This window comes from Pipistrellus kuhlii, unplaced genomic scaffold, assembly GCF_014108245.1.
Source record: "Pipistrellus kuhlii isolate mPipKuh1 unplaced genomic scaffold, mPipKuh1.p scaffold_m20_p_72, whole genome shotgun sequence".
Classification (NCBI taxonomy): Eukaryota; Metazoa; Chordata; class Mammalia; order Chiroptera; family Vespertilionidae; genus Pipistrellus; species Pipistrellus kuhlii.
The window spans coordinates 98968-114871 of record NW_023425576.1 but is presented as its reverse complement, the minus strand read 5'-3'; the positions used below and the strand labels follow the sequence as shown (position 1 = coordinate 114871).

The window sequence follows — 15904 nt, the reverse complement described above, 5'->3', positions numbered from 1 at the left end:
GGCAGCTGGTGGATGCTTCTCTCTCATTGATGTTCCTGACTCTCTACCCCTCCCCCGTCCTCTCTGTAAAAAAAAAAAAAAGCAATAAAAAATATTTTTTAAAAAGAAAGCGATAGAGTATCTGATCCGTAGAATAAGGATCCTCTGTGATTTGGGAGCGAGGATATTCATTTGAGGATCAGAAATAAAAATACAACGCAGAGCCAAGCAGACGTAGGGGAAGGGGAGGAACAGCGTCAGATAAGATCTGATGGAACCCAATGGACTTGGGATGGGGTGGGGGTGGGGGTGTACTTCCTGGCATTTCCCCCAAGGTCCACGTTCACCGGGAGCTCAGCCAAGGCCTATTTTTATTCTGCTGTGTCTTTTGAACACGGCTGGGTCGGATGAGCTATGACGTGACCCTGCTCCTGCTCCGATGATGACGCACACTCCCAACCAAAATGTCCTTCGCCACGAGAGCTCCTTTCTCCATTTCCAACGCAAGGGGACCCTGAATTCCTCCCCGGACCCCTGATCGTAGAAATGCGTCTCATCCGAGGGCCAGGGGTGCCTCCTGCCGCTGAGCCACGCTGTCCACAGCGGGACACCGAGGGGCAGGGCCTGCAGGCTGCGGGGACGCTGGTGTACAGACAGGGACCCACCCCCTTCAGCTTCTGTCGGTGTGGCCCAGATCCAGCGCGCCCGACCTGGGAACCAGGCAGGTGCAGAGCAGAGGGCTTGCCTGTGTGCAGCCCAGGGCTGGCCTCCTGGTGGCACATTCACCACGGTCCCCTGGCTGGCTCCTGACAGCCGGAGAAAGGTCTTTCCAGGCTGAGAGCCGCATGGGACGAGATCATGGGCTGCCTGATGCCCATGCATCCAGCCAAAACCAGTTTGTCCGTGGATAGAGCATCGGCCTGTGGACTCATGGGTCCCGGATTCGGTTCCAGTCAAGGGCACATCCCCGGTGGGGAGTGTGCAAGAGGCAGCTGATAGATGTTTCTCTCTCATTGATGTTTCTGGCTCTCTATCCTTCTCCCTTCCTCTCTGTAAAAAATCAATAAAATAGATATTTTTAAAAACCAAAAACCCGCATCCAGAGTCCCAACAGCTGCTAGAGGGATCCCATTAACATGTAAACAGGGGGGAGGGGGAAAAAACAAACAAAAAAACATGTAAACAAACACACAACAGACGACGGCGGCGGCCTCTTCATTGACTGTCTCCCCCCTGGGCTTCCTCTGGCCAAAAGCTGAACCCCAATGCCCCCTCCCACCCAGCCCCCATCACCCGCGGGGGCCGTCCCGCCCACTCTGAAGCCAGCCAGCCGCCCGGACTGCGTGCGCATGCGCAACCGCAGGGGGCGGGGCCTCGCGAGCTCCAGCGGCCCCTCCCCTTCATCTTCCCGGCGCGGGGCGGAGTGCGCCTGCGCGACCGCGGGGTAGGCGGGGCCTCGCACTCTCTCTCGCCCCTCCCTTCCCTGCGCCAGGGCCCCATCCGGCCGGAGCGGGGAGGAGTGCGCCTGCGCGGCTGTGGAGTGGGCGGGGCCTAGCTCCCTTTAGCCCCTCCCCTCCCTGCGCCGGGGCCCCCATCCAGCCGGAGCGGAGCCGAGTGCGCCTGCGCAGCGGAGCCGGCAGAGTCCCGCGGGGCCGCAGCGGCGGGTGGCGGGCGGTTGCCTTGGGGACCGCGGGCCCCTCCCTCCTCGGTCCCCGCCCCACGGCCTTCGCCGCCACCGCGACGCGGGGACGACCCCGGCCTCCCCGCCCTCCTCCCGCCGCCCGGCCGGCGCTGCAGCCGCGACCCGCGCGAGGCGCCGCCGCTCCCAAGATGTCGCAGACGGCCATGTCCGAGACCTACGGTAGGCGGCGGGCGGGCGGGCGGGGGCGCGGGCGCGGTCCGCTGCCCCCGTTTCCGCCTCCCCTGCGGCCCGGGCGCCTGGCCCGGGATCGGGCGGCGGCAGTGGCCCCGGGGGCGGTGGGAGGGCCGGGGGCGGCCCAGCCGGGCCCCCGCCCCCGGTCGGCGATGCCTGCGGAGCCCGCTTCTCTCCCTCCCTGTCTCTGGTTTGTGGAACGGCTGCGGGTCCCTGTGTGTAAAGGTGGCTTTTTCAAGCCGGGGGCACCGTCCTGAGCGTGTGTGTGTGCGTGTGCGTGTGTGTGTGTGTGTGTCTGTGTGTGTGTGTCTGTGTCTGTGAGTGTGTGTGAGTGTGTGTCTGTGTGTGTGTGTCTGTGTCTGTGATTGTGTGTGTGTGTGTGAGTGTGTGTGTGTGATGTTTGCGATCAGAGCCTCCCCCTCCCCCGGCCCATATGCGGGGGCTCCGGCCGGCTCCTGCCCTCCAGCCGCTCGGGGGGCCTCCGCGTCCTCCGCGGGTCGCCAGCCCCGAACCCCCGCCCCCGGGTGGGCGCCTCCGGGCGGGGGCCTGGCGAGTTCTGATCCGGAGCTTCTGCAGTACTGGCCCCACTGGCCCCACTCGTGCCTCCTCCGCGGGTGCTGGCGCCGCCCCCCCTTCCCCCCCCGGAGCGGGGCTCCGGGCTGCTGGGGCCCACTGTCTAGTTGGGGGGGTGGGGGGGGGCCGGGAAAGTGGGGGGACACGGTGTTCATCCAATTACTACGGCTCTGATGAGTGGTTCAAGGCCTGGCAGGACCTCTGAAGGAATGCGGTCTGTGCAAGGGCGGTACAAAGAAACCCGACCCGGACAGACAGCCCTGACCCAGCCTGGGGGGAGGGGGGCCCCCCAAGATCCGACCCGCCAGCACAGCAGATGCACATGCCCAGGCCCTGAGAGAGGGACGTCCCCTAAGCCAGTGGTCGGCAAACTCATTCGCCCACAGAGCCAAATATCAACAGCACAACAATGGACATTCCTTTGGAGAGCCACATTTTTTTAACTTAATCTTCTAACGCCGTCTCCAGCATAGACTCGCCCAGGCCGTGGTGTTTTGTGGAAGAGCCACCCTCCAGGGGCCAGAGAGCCGCGTGTGGCTCCAGAGCCGCAGTTTGCCAACCATGGCCCTAAGGGAGGGTGGTAGGCCGTGGGGGGGGGGTGCCCTGGGGAGGAGGGCAGGGGTGAGGCAGAGAGGACCCCAACAGGCCAGGGGCGCTGGCTCCTGTGGTGGGTGCGCGCTTGGTGGCACTGGGGGGCAGGGGGCCTGTTTCTCAGCAGGCTCTGGGGACCCTCCCGGAAGTTGCTGGCGGCCTAAGGACCCCGCCTTGTCAAAGGTGCAGGAGCTTTTACATGGCACCCACCTGGGCCCGAACCCCAGCCCCCTCTCCCAAAGCAGATGGCTTCTCTAGCGGTTTGGGGTTACACACTTGCTCTTCTTTATTTTCCAGCGCCCCCGACCCACCCCCCTTTTTCTTTAGCCCCGGGGAGGTCAGGGAGGAGGGGCGGACCCCCAGGGGGCTGGAGGGTGCAGGAAGGGGCGCTGGGCGGTCGGTTCGCCTTCTCTGGATGGTCACCTTGAAGTGCAGCGTGCCTGGCGCATCCCTGCCGGCCTTCGGAGTTCCTTGAACTTCTGAGCAGCACCGTGACCGCTGAGCTCCGATCACAAGGCTTCGATTGTTAGGGAGCTTGCTTCGTGGCACCTTCCGGGCGGCCTTTTCCTCTTTACCAGCCGCGTTTAACCTTTTCCTGGGAGGGCGGAAACCACTCGAAAGTTCGCGTCAGAAAGAGCAAGTGTGGCCGTTGAAAGTGAAAACCTGAAGGTGGAAATCACGCCGAGCCCCGTCCTTCTTGCCGCTGACCTGTGCCCACATCCTTCCTGCCAGGAAAGCAGGGCCCCCTTCCCGAGTCCGTCCCCAGCAGCTGCTGAAAGAAGTGTTTGCCTTCCCTTCGCCTCCTTTCTGCTGCAGGCGCCCTGTGTGTGCTGTGCCTCCCCCGGGATAACACGAGAAATAAAGAGCCACCGCTCAGGGCGCTGGCCGTCAGCCCCCTCTCCCTGCCGCTGCCCACGTTAAAGCGGCATTTCCCCTTTCACAGGCTGAGCTGGTCAGCCTTGGTGCTCAGAAGCCACTAACCACGGCGTAGACTTGACACAATAGTGTGATACAAGTTTGCCATCTTAAGTGCGGAGGTTTCAGATGGAGACCTTGCATCTGGATAATCCTAAACTGACTGTTCCCAAATGTTCCATTCGCCCCATTCTTAAAGGCCTGCGGGTTCGCACTGGTGAGACGGGGTCGCAGATGGACTTTAAGTCCTTTCTGGCCGGTGTGGCTCAGCGGGTCGGCCTGCGGACTGAAGGGTCCCAGGTTCAATTCCCGGTCGGGGCGCATGCCCCGATTGCCGGCTCCATCCCTACCAGGCGGCGTGCAAGAGGCAACCATTCAATATTCTTTCTCACCAATGGTGTTTCTATCTCACTCTCTGCCTTCCCCTCTGAAATCGATCTTATCGATAATAATAAAAGCATAATATGCTAATTAGCCCAGGCGTCCTTCCGGACGACCTTCCGGTTGAAGCTGGGGCTGCGAGGGAAGCCGATGCCAGTTGGGGGTAGGGGGAGGCCTGCTCTTGCATGAGTTTTGTGCATCGGGCCTCCAGTAAAAATATGTTTTAAATTTAAAATAAAGTTGTTTCTGATACCAAGAGTTGTGAGGTAGACCAACAAATCCAATAGGTGTTACCAAGCCAGGATGCTCAGAAGGGAGCTGCAAAGGATAAATGGCAGGTGTGGCTCAGTTGGTTGGGCATCCACACCTGCACCAAAAGGTCACTGGTTTGATTCCCGGTCAGGGCATAGGCCTGGGTTGTGGGTTCCATCCCCAGGAGGGGGCGTGCAGGAGGCAGCCGATCCATGATTCTCTCACATCAATGTTTCTCTCCCTCTCCTTTCTCTCTCTAGAATTTATTAAAAATATATTTTTAGCCGAAACCGGTGTGGCTCAGTGGATAGAGCGTCTGTCTGCGGACTGAAGGGTCCCTGGTTCGATTCTCGTCAAGGGCACGTATATTGGTTGTGGGCACATCCCCAGTAGGGGGTGTGCAGGAGGCAGCTGGTCGATGTTTCTCTCTCATCGACGTTTCTAGCTCTCTATTTCTCTCCCTTCCTCTCTGTAAACAATCAATAAAATATATTTTAATAAATAAATAGATATTTTTAAAGTATAAGTAGTGCAGAAAATGCTACCAAAAATATTTTAAGGGCTGAGGCAGTTTGATAGGAAAAATCAAGACAAATCTCTACACAGTGGAGTTTTCTACAGTGAAAATTCTTTATGAAACAACACAAATTGTTGGTTCTATGCTAATTATTATTATACTCAATATTTTTTTGTGCTTGGTTTTGAACGTATTATAGTATTTACCGTGTAATTTTGAGAATTACTGGGAGTGTGTGTGTGTGTGTAGAGGCTTTTACGGGTGCACTGTGTTCTCCAGAAGACATGCTCGGGCCCTCACCCAGGTCCCCGTGACCGGCCTTGTCCGGCGGGGCGCTGTGTGGGTTAGGTGAGGTCCTGCTGGGTTAGGGCCCTAACTCAGGGCCTGGTGTCCTTATACCTCGGAGGATGTGTCCCAGGCACGTGCGTGGAGAACGGGGTGTGCATTCAGAGCCGGAGACTGGCACCCAGGCCGGTCAGGTAGCTCTGTGCCAGCAGAGTGGAGGGAGGCCCGGCCAGCGCAGCGAGCCCTGGTGGGGAGGGGTCACTCCGGTGTGACAGGCCGAGCCAGCGTGTCTCACTTCCTGCTCCCTCTCGGGGCTGTGTTCCTGGCACTCACAGAGTCTTAAAAAGCAGCCTCACAAAGTGCCGATGGATTATGGATGAGGATGTACTTTAGAGGGAAGTCTGTCGTGTGCGGATGAATTTTTAATCACGCGGCAAAGACATCGGGACGGACCAGCTAAGCATCTCTCCCCTGTTCCCACCACACCATCGCGATCTGCAGTGTCCTCCGTGTGTGTCCTGCTCCCTGTCCATCGCGCTGTGCACGGTTCCCAAACACGGCCTCAGGGAACCCGGAGGGCCCTGTGGGACCCGCGGGAGGGGGTGTGCCGTCCTCTCAGGACAGAATAGGGTCCCGCGGGCAGGAGCGCAGGAAACCCCTCGCACAGACACAGCGGGTCCTGTCCGGGTGGTGGAGTCAGCCTCTCCCGTGGGCACAGCATGAACGGGGCCGGCAGGAAGGCCCGGTTCGCAGACAGCATGGCCGCCCCGAGGACGGCCTGGTGCCTGGGGCGAGAGCCTGACGACCAGATGGAGGGACAGATGGAAAGACGGGCCCTGGGGCGCCCTGAGGGCACTGCGCTGAGCCCAGACGTGGCCAGGCCAGGGCTGGCACGTCACTGCGCTGACGGGGGTGTCAGGAGAGCTGGGTCCAGTCAGCAAACATCCCCACGCCCAGCCTGCGGCAGTGAGTAAATATTTGTTAAGTGAACGCCCTATTCCACAGCAGGCTCACCACCAGCCTGCTGACGATGGGCCCATACGGTCAGACATAACAGTGCGCTCCACTGCCTGCTGTCTGTGCCCTCCCTTCCCTCTTCTGCCTCCCCAGCCACATGCCCTGCTGCTGCCTCCGCCCCCCAGCCCCGGGACCAAACATGTGTCATGTGACATGCAGGTCAGCGTCCGTCCTGTGCTCTGCTAACTCTCACTGCGTTACCCGGTGACCCCGAGGGGGGTGTCCCGGATGCTGAGGGTCACTGGATGCGGCAGCCTTCTGTTTTTTATTCAGAGAGGAAGGGAGAGGGAGAGGGAGAGGGAGAGGAACATCAGTGATGAGAGAGAACCATGGATCGGCTGCCTCCTGCACGCCCCTCCCTGGGGATCGAGCCACACCTGGACATGTGCCCTGACCGGGAATCGAACCGGTGACCTCCCGGTTCATAGATTGATGCTCAGCCACTGAGCCACGCCAGCCGGGCAGGACCCTGCACCTTTTCTTACTTAGCTTCTCTTTCAGGGTCAGAACCACCCCCCGAGCCCCCACCGTGCTGGCTCACGGGCATTTGAGCAGAATCTCTGCAAACATGTCATCATCTGCCGCACGGATTCCTCGTCAGGACCTTTGCTGTCTTATCTCCGGGCTGGCATCACAGCCCAGCCGCTCCCTGAGCCAGAAACCGGGACGCCGCCTCGGCTGCGGCCAGTCCCTGCCGTCAGGGCCCCCCCCCCTGCTTCCGGTCTGACCTCTAAACCTTAAAGCAGAAGCCACGGGAGCAGCTGGGAAGGCAGGGTCAGAGGCCATCTCGGGTGCCAGCCGGGCCTTCATTTCCTGGAGGCCCCGCCCGTTCCCTGCTGTCAGGGGGGATGTGTTGTGCCTGCAGCTCACACTCCGCTCTGTGCTTTCCATCTGCTCTGCTCTGGGCGGGCAGGTCGCCTGCAGGGACCGTCTCCAGGAGGTTTGCATCTTTCCAAATGGATCCTCCTACCATTGCACCCCGCCAGTCCCGGGCGCCCCTGCCTCTGCCTCTGAGTGATGGCCTCCGGGTTCCCGTGGGCGTGGGCTGGCTTGTTCCCCGTTAGCACTGAACCGGGGTTCATCTGTGTGCACGTGTCAGAGCCTCTCTCGGCGAAGGCTGAGGCACGTGACATTGTGCGCACAGCCCGTGCTTTGCTTCTCGATCCCTCGATGGCCGCTTGCGCTGCTTCCTTCCTGAGGCCCCTGGGAACGATGCTGCTGTGAGCACGGGGCGGCTGCTTTTAAAACACGCCACGAGAGCATACATGGACGGCAGCCATTCCGATGGCGCTGCCTGTCATTGTAACTGCCTGTCGCCACTTGAAAACCATCTGAGGTTGAGTAGACTTAATCTTTGAGCGAGGATGTAGTTCTTCAGAAACAAGTCAAGGCCAACATCACAGAGACACAGACGGTCTGGGGTCCACTGGGGAGAGGAGGCGCCAGGCTAGGGGCGCGGTGGGTTCTGGAAAGGAATGGGGAGGCCAGGGGGTGGGGGGGGGAGGGGGAGGCGGGCGTAGAGAGCAGGGCCACCCGGAGCGGCAGCAGAGGGAGCGGTCGGGGTCCCAGTGGGTGGGAGCGGGTTGGCTCAGGCTGAGCGGAACCCGGGTGTTGAGCTAACGGAAGGCAAAGGGGTCAGCGCACAGTGCAGCCGCCGGCGCTGCGTCAGGCTGGCTGACTCCCGCTCTGGAGGCCCGTTTTGTGGAAGACACTGCCCCGTTACCGCAGTGCTGTTTAAAGAGGGAACGGAGAGCTCTGTCTGGCCCGGCCGGTGTGGCTCAGTGGTGAGCGTCGACCTGTGAACCAGGAGGTCACTGTTCGATTCCCGGTCGGGGCACAGGCCCGGGCTGCGGGCTCGATCTGTGATTCTCTCTCATCGTGGATGTCTCTCTCCCTTCCTCGCTGAAGTCAATAAAAACAGATGTATATTTTTAACTCCTCAGCACCTGCTTGAAGGTTATTTTTCACGGTCTCTTTGTTTTTCAGATTTCTTGTTTAAGTTCCTGGTTATTGGAAATGCAGGAACCGGCAAGTCGTGCCTGCTCCATCAGTTTATTGAGAAAAAATGTAAGTGATCGTGACCCTCCGCGTGACGCATGCCTTCCGGGCACACTCCTGCTCCGCTCCTTTTTTTAAATATGTTTTTATTGATTTTTTCACAGAGAGGAAGGGAGAGAGATAGAGAGTTAGAAACATCGATGAGAGTCATCGATCAGCTGCCTCCTGCACACTCCCCCTGGGGACGTGCCCGCAACCAAGGTCCATGCCCTTGACCGGAATCGAACCCTGGACCCTTCAGTTCACAGTCCAATGCTCTATCCGCTGAGCCACACCGGCCTCGGCAATGTATTCTTTTTCATACAAACAACTGTCACCCTACTTCTGCCCACCTTGTGTGAGACCCCTGGGTGAGGGTGAAGGGAGGGAGAGACAGCGTGGGGAGAGCAGGGGCTGTGCGCTGTGACTCAGACCCTGCGTGCTCACCAGCCCGCTGCCCAGTGGGTGGCTGCGGGAATGCCATTCTGCGTTGGTTAACCCTTGACCTCTGCCGCCTGCTTCCTGAGAGTTCTGAAATGGACTGTCTTGTTCTTTTTCTCTTCCAGTCAAAGATGACTCCAACCACACCATAGGGGTGGAGTTTGGTTCGAAGATAATCAATGTTGGTGGCAAATACGTGAAGTTGCAGATCTGGGACACGGCCGGCCAGGAGCGGTTCAGGTAGCGCTCTCTCTCGGACGTAGTGGGATGTCTGAGCCGCATTAGGAATGCTCCGTTACTGTGTCCTCCCGGCCGGGGGCCCACCATGCCCGCAGGTGTCAGGGACTCACCTCAGAGCCTCCGGAAACAAGCGGAAAGTCAGTGTCTCTCCCGCAGCATCCATTTCTTTTCTTTCTTTCTTACTAATATATCTTACTGTCGTCAGACAGGGAGGAAGAGGGAGAGAGAAGCATCAATGTGAGAGAGAACCACGAACCGGCTGCCTCCTGCACACCCCACACTGGGGATGAGCCCACAACCCGGGCCTGTGCCCTGACCGGGAATCGAACCGTGACCTCCTGGTTCACAGGTCGACGCTCACCACTGAGCCACACCGGCCGGGCGCAGCATCCATTTCCTAGAGGGTCCATTGAAGTCTGTTCTGAGGCAGTGCACCTGTTAGAGAAGGATTGTCCCGCCTGTGTCCCTGTGACAGAATAGCTCCCGGGTGTCAGCTGTCTGAACTGCGTCTCCAAAAGCGGCGCCTCCTGTTGGCAAAGCCCCGTGGGTGCCTCTGAGCAGGAAGAGGGTGCTCGGTCAGGTCTCGGGGGAGAGTAACCGTGCGCCTCTTCCAGGTCTGTGACCAGAAGCTACTACCGAGGCGCTGCTGGGGCCCTGCTCGTCTACGACATCACCAGGTAACGCAGCCCCGCCAGAGGGGGCGCGCACACTCACACGGGGTGCTGGGTGCTGGGTGCTGGGTGCTGGGCGAGAGCATCACGTGTCTCTTAACACGATGCTTGGACGCTTCCCCAAAGACCCTCGAGTGCAGCCTCACCAGGTCAATTGTTAACAACACGCTTTTTCATGTTTATTGATGTCAGAGAGGAAGGGAGAAGGAGAGAGAAACATCCATGATGAGAGATAATCAGGGATCGGCTGCCTCCTGCACGCCCCCTACTGGGGATCAAGCCCACAACCCCAGCTCTTGACTGGAATTGAAGCTGGGACCCTTCAGTCGGCAGGCCGATGCTCTATCCACTGAGCTACACCGGCCAGGGCCATTAGCAACACTTGCCATTGACCGCGGTTGAGGGCACAGGCGGTGGCTTCGATCGCCTGGCAGCGTGTGGGGCCCTTGGCTGTCACCCGGGGCCGTGGCGAGGGGGTGGTCCCCGTGGGGTGTCTGCAGAGCTCGGGCACAGCCTGAGGCTCGGCCTGCACTGCCCTCCGCACGCCCCGCACGTCACAGTGACGGGCATTGAGCGCTCCGGGCCTCCCGCCCCACGCCCGGTGCTTGCCCAAGGAAGGAGGCCCTTCGCCTCGGGCACCGTCAGGGGCAGACGGAGCAGCAGGCCCTTCCGGAGGCCGCAGTGCGGGCCTGTGGGTGGTGCCCAGGCCGCTGGGTGTCGGGACCTGAGGTGCTGGCGCAGTGTGAGGTGGGGCGCCCGCAAGAGTTGCTAGTTTGTAAAATACATGTATTATCCCCACAATCTTATGTTACGCAGCCGAGAAACCTACAATGCGCTTACTAATTGGTTAACAGATGCCCGAATGCTCGCCAGCCAGAACATCGTCATCATTCTCTGCGGGAACAAGAAGGACCTGGACGCCGACCGGGAAGTGACTTTCTTGGAAGCCTCCAGATTCGCTCAGGAAAATGGCAAGTGACCTTTGACCTGTGGCTGCTCCTCTGAGTGCTGGTCCCGGTGCCGGTGCTGCTGAGGAAGGGCAGGCTCCTTCCAACATTGAAAAACGCATAGTGACACTGAGAACTAGCGGTTTAGCAGTCTGCCTGCTACCCTGGGGCAGTGGTCAGCAAACTGTGGCTCGAGAGCCGCGGCTTGCCGCTCTGTTGACGAACGAGTCTGCCGCCCACTGGACCAGACTCAGTGTTCCCGTGTAGCTGGAAGCTGAGAGGATTGACACGTGTGGCACGTTGTGTGCAGAGCTAAAGCGCAGCACATGACGGTGCCGGCACGCTCACTCGTCACCAGCAGCAAACCGGCCACGGCCCTGGGGACACTGGGCAGACGTGGGACTGAGCCACGGATCGCCTCCTGACGTGGCCGTGCCCGTGTCTCCTGTCCCCTCAGAGCTGATGTTTCTGGAAACCAGCGCGCTGACGGGGGAGAACGTGGAAGAGGCCTTTGTCCAGTGCGCGAGGAAGATCCTGAACAAGATCGAGTCAGGTACCCCCGGCGGGCTCCGGGCACGGGCGGTGCCACGTGCCGCGCGGGTGGCCTCCTGTCTGGTCCGCGCCTGCGTGTCGGGGCGGGCTCCGGGGACCTGAGCTTCGGGGGGAGGGGAGGCCGCCCCCCCTCCTGCGGGGGCAGCGTGGACGGGGGCTCCTGGCCCTGAGCCCTGCCTGGGGCGGTCATACTTGGCGTCAGCCTGCCAGCCTGAGAGGCGAAAGGGGTGTCTCCCAGTTTAATTTCCCATTGACGTACCTTTGTGTGCGCAGTAGAGTCACACGAATTCCAAACTCGACACGTGCGGGACAGGGCACAGGGACAGCCCCTCCATCCTGCCCGCCGTCTGCAGGCAGCCGCTGTTACAGTTCCCTGTGCTGTCAGGCCTTCTCCCTGCGCAGTGAACGTGTGTGCACTTCCTCCCTGGGGAAGCAGCGTCTGCGAGCACGGGTGCTGTCCCTGAGCATGTTGGGGTCACACCTGTCCTAAGACGTGCCGTCCCCCAGGTGAGCTGGACCCCGAGCGGATGGGCTCCGGCATCCAGTACGGGGACGCGGCCCTGAGGCAGCTACGCTCGCCCCGCCGTGCCCAGGGCCCGGGCGCCCAGGACTGCGGCTGCTAGGCCGCCGAGCAGAGGTAGGTGCAGGCACGGTCCCCGCACCCTGTCCCGCACCCTGTCTCCCACCTGGGCCTCCCCGCACCCTGCTCCCCGCCCGGGCTTCCCTGCACCCTGTCCCCCTCCCGGGCCTCCCCACGTACTCGCCGCCCGGGCCCCCCCACACACACCCTGTCCCCGCCCGGCCCCCCCCCCCCACACACACACACCCTGTCCCCGCCCGGGCCCCCACACCCCCACCCTGCCCCCACCCAGCCCCCCCACACACACCCTGTCCCCGCCCGGCCCCCACACACACACCCTGTCCCCGCCCGGCCCCCCCACACACACCCTGTCCCCACCCGGCCCCCACACACACACCCTGTCCCCGCCCGGCCCCCCCACACACACCCTGTCCCCGCCCGGCCGCCCCACACACACCCTGCTCCCCACCCGGGCTTCCCTGCACCCTGTCCCCTTCCCGGGCCTCCCCACGTACTCGCCGCCCGGGCCCCCACACACACACACACACACCCTGTCCCCGCCCGGCCCCCCCACACACACTCTGTCCCCACCCGGGCCCCCCACACACACCCTGTCCCCGCCCGGCCCCCCCACACACACACACCCTGTCCCCACCCGGCCCCCACACACACACCCTGTCCCCGCCCGGCCCCCCCCCACACACACCCTGTCCCCGCCCGGCCCCCCCACACACACCCTGTCCCCGCCCGGGCCCCACACACACACACCCTGTCCCCGCCCGGCCCCCCCACACACACCCTGTCCCCGCCCGGCCCCCCCCCACACACCCTGTCCCCGCCCGGCCCCCCCACACACACCCTGTCCCCGCCCGGGCCCCACACACACACCCTGTCCCCGCCCGGCCCCCCCCCACACACCCTGTCCCCGCCTGGCCCCCCCACACACACCCTGTCCCCGCCCGGGCCCCACACACACACCCTGTCCCTGCCCGGCCCCCCCCCCCCCACACACACACACCCTGTCCCCACCCGGCCCCCCCACACACACTCTGTCTCCGCCTGGGCCTCCCACACACACTCTGTCTCCGCCTGGGCCTCCCCACGTGCTCCCCGCCGGGTTTGCCCCGTGCTTCACGCAGGGGCCGTCACACGCCTTCTGCAGCCACACGTGGGGAGGAGCGGTGACTGCGTCCTTAAGTGTTAGACATTCTCAGGCGTGGACTCCTCCTCAGGCTCACAAGGACAGGCACCAAAACAGACCACGTCTGGGCTGTAAAACGCACGTTACATGTCTAAAAGAAAAATGCCGTGTCTGTTCCCGGCCAGTCAGTAATAGAAGGATGGCTGGGAAATCCATGATGCATGGAAATCAAACAGCATCCTTCTGAAGGACTCGCGGTGAGAGAACCCTAGGCTGCCTCCGGCACACCCCCTGGGATGGAGCCCACAGCCCCGGCCTGTGCCTGGCTGGCATTGAACTTGACCTTCTGGTTCATAAGTCGACACTCAAGCACTGAGCCTCACTAGCCAGCAAGATTTTAACGTTAAAGCTTCCTCCTCTTCCCCATTTCCCTCGGGGGCTTTTTACAGGTAGGCAGACATTAAATAACGGGAGTATTCACCACTCCCTTTGGGGTTTAAGCTGCTTGTACACTGGCAGTTATGCATATTTCTAAGTTTTTCTTCCTATTCTGTAGGTGTTCGGACAGCGGTGTTTGGGAAACAGCTGCTGGAGCGTGAAGAAGTGTGTGTTTTACCTCCATCCTTTCTACTTCGTGCAGAAGTAGATCTTCAGCGGAAAGGAAGGGACTGACTGGGCGTTCCCTGAGCCTGGAAGGTGCTCAGCAAACCACGGGGTGAATGGGATTCGGTGGACAGGCCACTGACGTGTCCATGTATGTAACTGTCCTGTCCGGTGGCTCCCTTCCCGGGTGAACCTGGCTATGTACTGTGTATACCCAGCCCCGAGCCCTGAGCATGGAATCTCCTGTGTGACATAATAGAACGTCACCTCAGTGCGGTCCGATACTTTATCTCTTGTAATCACATGACCAGCGCCCGCTGTGTGCGAGGCTCTGCCATCACGCCGGCCGTCCCTGTGGGTGACGTTCGCGGCCACGGCGTTCGGGCCCGCGGGGAGTGCTGCTCAGTGGTGACTCACGTCCCGAAATAAAGTCCAGATGGAGTTTTCCTACAAGCCCGGCTGTCCCGCACTCTGATTTCAAAGCACCTCGTCCGGATCCATCCGGATCCGTCCGAAGGAGGCCCGGCCCCTGCTGTCTGGGCACCGTGGCCCCGCCCGGACCCGGCCCCTCACCAAACGGCTGCTCAGCGGAGGGTGGCGGGGGGCGGGCCCCGGGCCTCACTGCCGCCTTCCGAGCCGCCCCTGTCCCGATCCCTGTCCGGAACCACCCAGTCAGGTGACATTAAAGCAATGCCACCGAGCCGGTCACACATGAGGGTCACGGAAGCACGAAGACTGTTCTCCTCTGTGTAACCGGCCATTCAGACCCATAAGGAGCGCCTCCCTCCAGCGGCATCAGCGGGGCCTGAGCTGGAGGGAAAAGGCCCCCCATACACCCCTGGGCCCTTCCCGGCTGACGCCCACCCCCGGGGCCGCCTGGAAGAGGCCGCCTCTGTCCAGCTGTCTCCCTTCGGCCTCTAAAGACCCTGAGGTTCCACCCCGGAAAGCCAGAGCGCCAGGCGGTGCACAGGCAGGAGTTTTAAAGAGGCTGTGGCGCTGCTTTGTAAACCAGCCTGTTAGTGCCGTGGTCGGCAAACTCGTTAGTACGCAGAGCCAAATGTCAGCAGGACAACGATTGACGTGTCTCTGGAGAGCCGCATGTTTTAAACGTAAACTACATAGGCAGGGACATTGCTATGAACTTACGTAGAGTCCTCCTAAGCTGGCCTTTGCAGAACACTCGAGGGCCAAAGAGCCGCATGTGGCTCGCGAGCCGCGGTTTGCCGACCGCTGACCTAGACTCTGGATTCCAGTAATTGCAGGCTGTTCCTTCTGCGGAAGGCCCTGTGGCAAACATCCGCATTATTCACGGTACGCCTGGTAAAACCAGATTGTGGTGGGAAGTGCGTCGTCTTGCGGACATCTTTGGAATTGCGTCTGTTTAAACTTTTTTAGGCCATTCCAAAGCAAACCTACAGGAAATTCACCTGCACAGAGACCTCTCTTCACGAGCAATCTGAAATGACCCGTGTGATACCCCCCCAAAAAAATTTTTCTTTATTTTCTCCCAAAATCTTCAGGGGCAATTTCCTATAAACCAGGGCCTCCTCCTGCACAGCCATCAGCATCGGGTGTTCACGCTGATGTGTCTGCCGTCCAGTCCCCTGACAGGATGGCCATGTGGCCCGTTGTCCCAGGAACGCCCTCGGCAGGCGGCCAGAGACCCCGCTGACACCCCCTTCCTGGGAGAGGCGCCCTTTGCGTGGAGTCTTCACCCCTCGGTCCCCCTCCTGGAACCTGTCAGACCCGAGCGCTTTCACACTTTGCTGAAGCGGCAGATACTAATGTCTGGAATCGGGGACCCTCCAGGCTGCAGAGACGCCCCCGGAACGCAACCAGAACCGGGGACGGAGCCAAGGCGCCCCGGACCTCTGAACCCCAAGAGATGGGGGGCTGGGGGGACCCCCCTCCGCAGGGGTGGATCAGACCCATGCAAATGCAGTGTGAGCCCTAGGTTAATGCGGTGCTAACCCTGAGTTAACAGAGTTAACAGCCCACAGCCAAGCAGTCCTTCTCTCGCGGGCACAGCGATTGCACCTGTGTGCGTCCGGGCAGTGTGGCTCAGTGGTTGAGCTTCCATGTAGAAACGAAGGTCACCGGTGAGATTCCTGGTTTGAAGCTCCATCCCCGGGTGGGGGTGCAGGAGGCAGCCGGTCAGTGATTCTCATTGTGGATGTTTCTCTCTATCCCTCTCCCTCCTGAAATCATTTTTTTTTTTTTTCTGAAATCAATTTTTTTTAAAAATTCTTTTCTTAAAGGGAAGTGCAGGGGCGGCTGTGCCAGCTTGCGGGGCTGCGGGTGGGGATGGC

At 60.9% G+C, this 15904-nt stretch overlaps 1 protein-coding gene across 2 annotated transcripts; it reads left to right on the top strand.

Annotated features, from left to right (window-relative positions):
* Window positions 1-1584: 1584 nt before the first annotated feature.
* RAB4A (RAB4A, member RAS oncogene family) lies at window positions 1585-14044 on the top strand. Of its 2 annotated transcripts, XM_036422768.2 has the most exons (8): window positions 1589-1840; window positions 8370-8450; window positions 8987-9101; window positions 9716-9778; window positions 10589-10743; window positions 11177-11272; window positions 11779-11908; window positions 13549-14038. In XM_036422768.2, the coding sequence occupies exons 1-7, from the start codon at window positions 1810-1812 to the stop codon at window positions 11892-11894; spliced, it is 657 nt and encodes a 218-aa protein (XP_036278661.1). In that variant the 5' UTR covers window positions 1589-1809; the 3' UTR covers window positions 11895-11908; window positions 13549-14038. The 2 variants fall into 2 exon arrangements, with proteins under 2 accessions (XP_036278662.1, XP_036278661.1); XM_036422769.2 differs by lacking the exon at window positions 9716-9778 and having other exon boundaries at window positions 1585-1840; window positions 13549-14044.
* Window positions 14045-15904: the final 1860 nt, after the last annotated feature.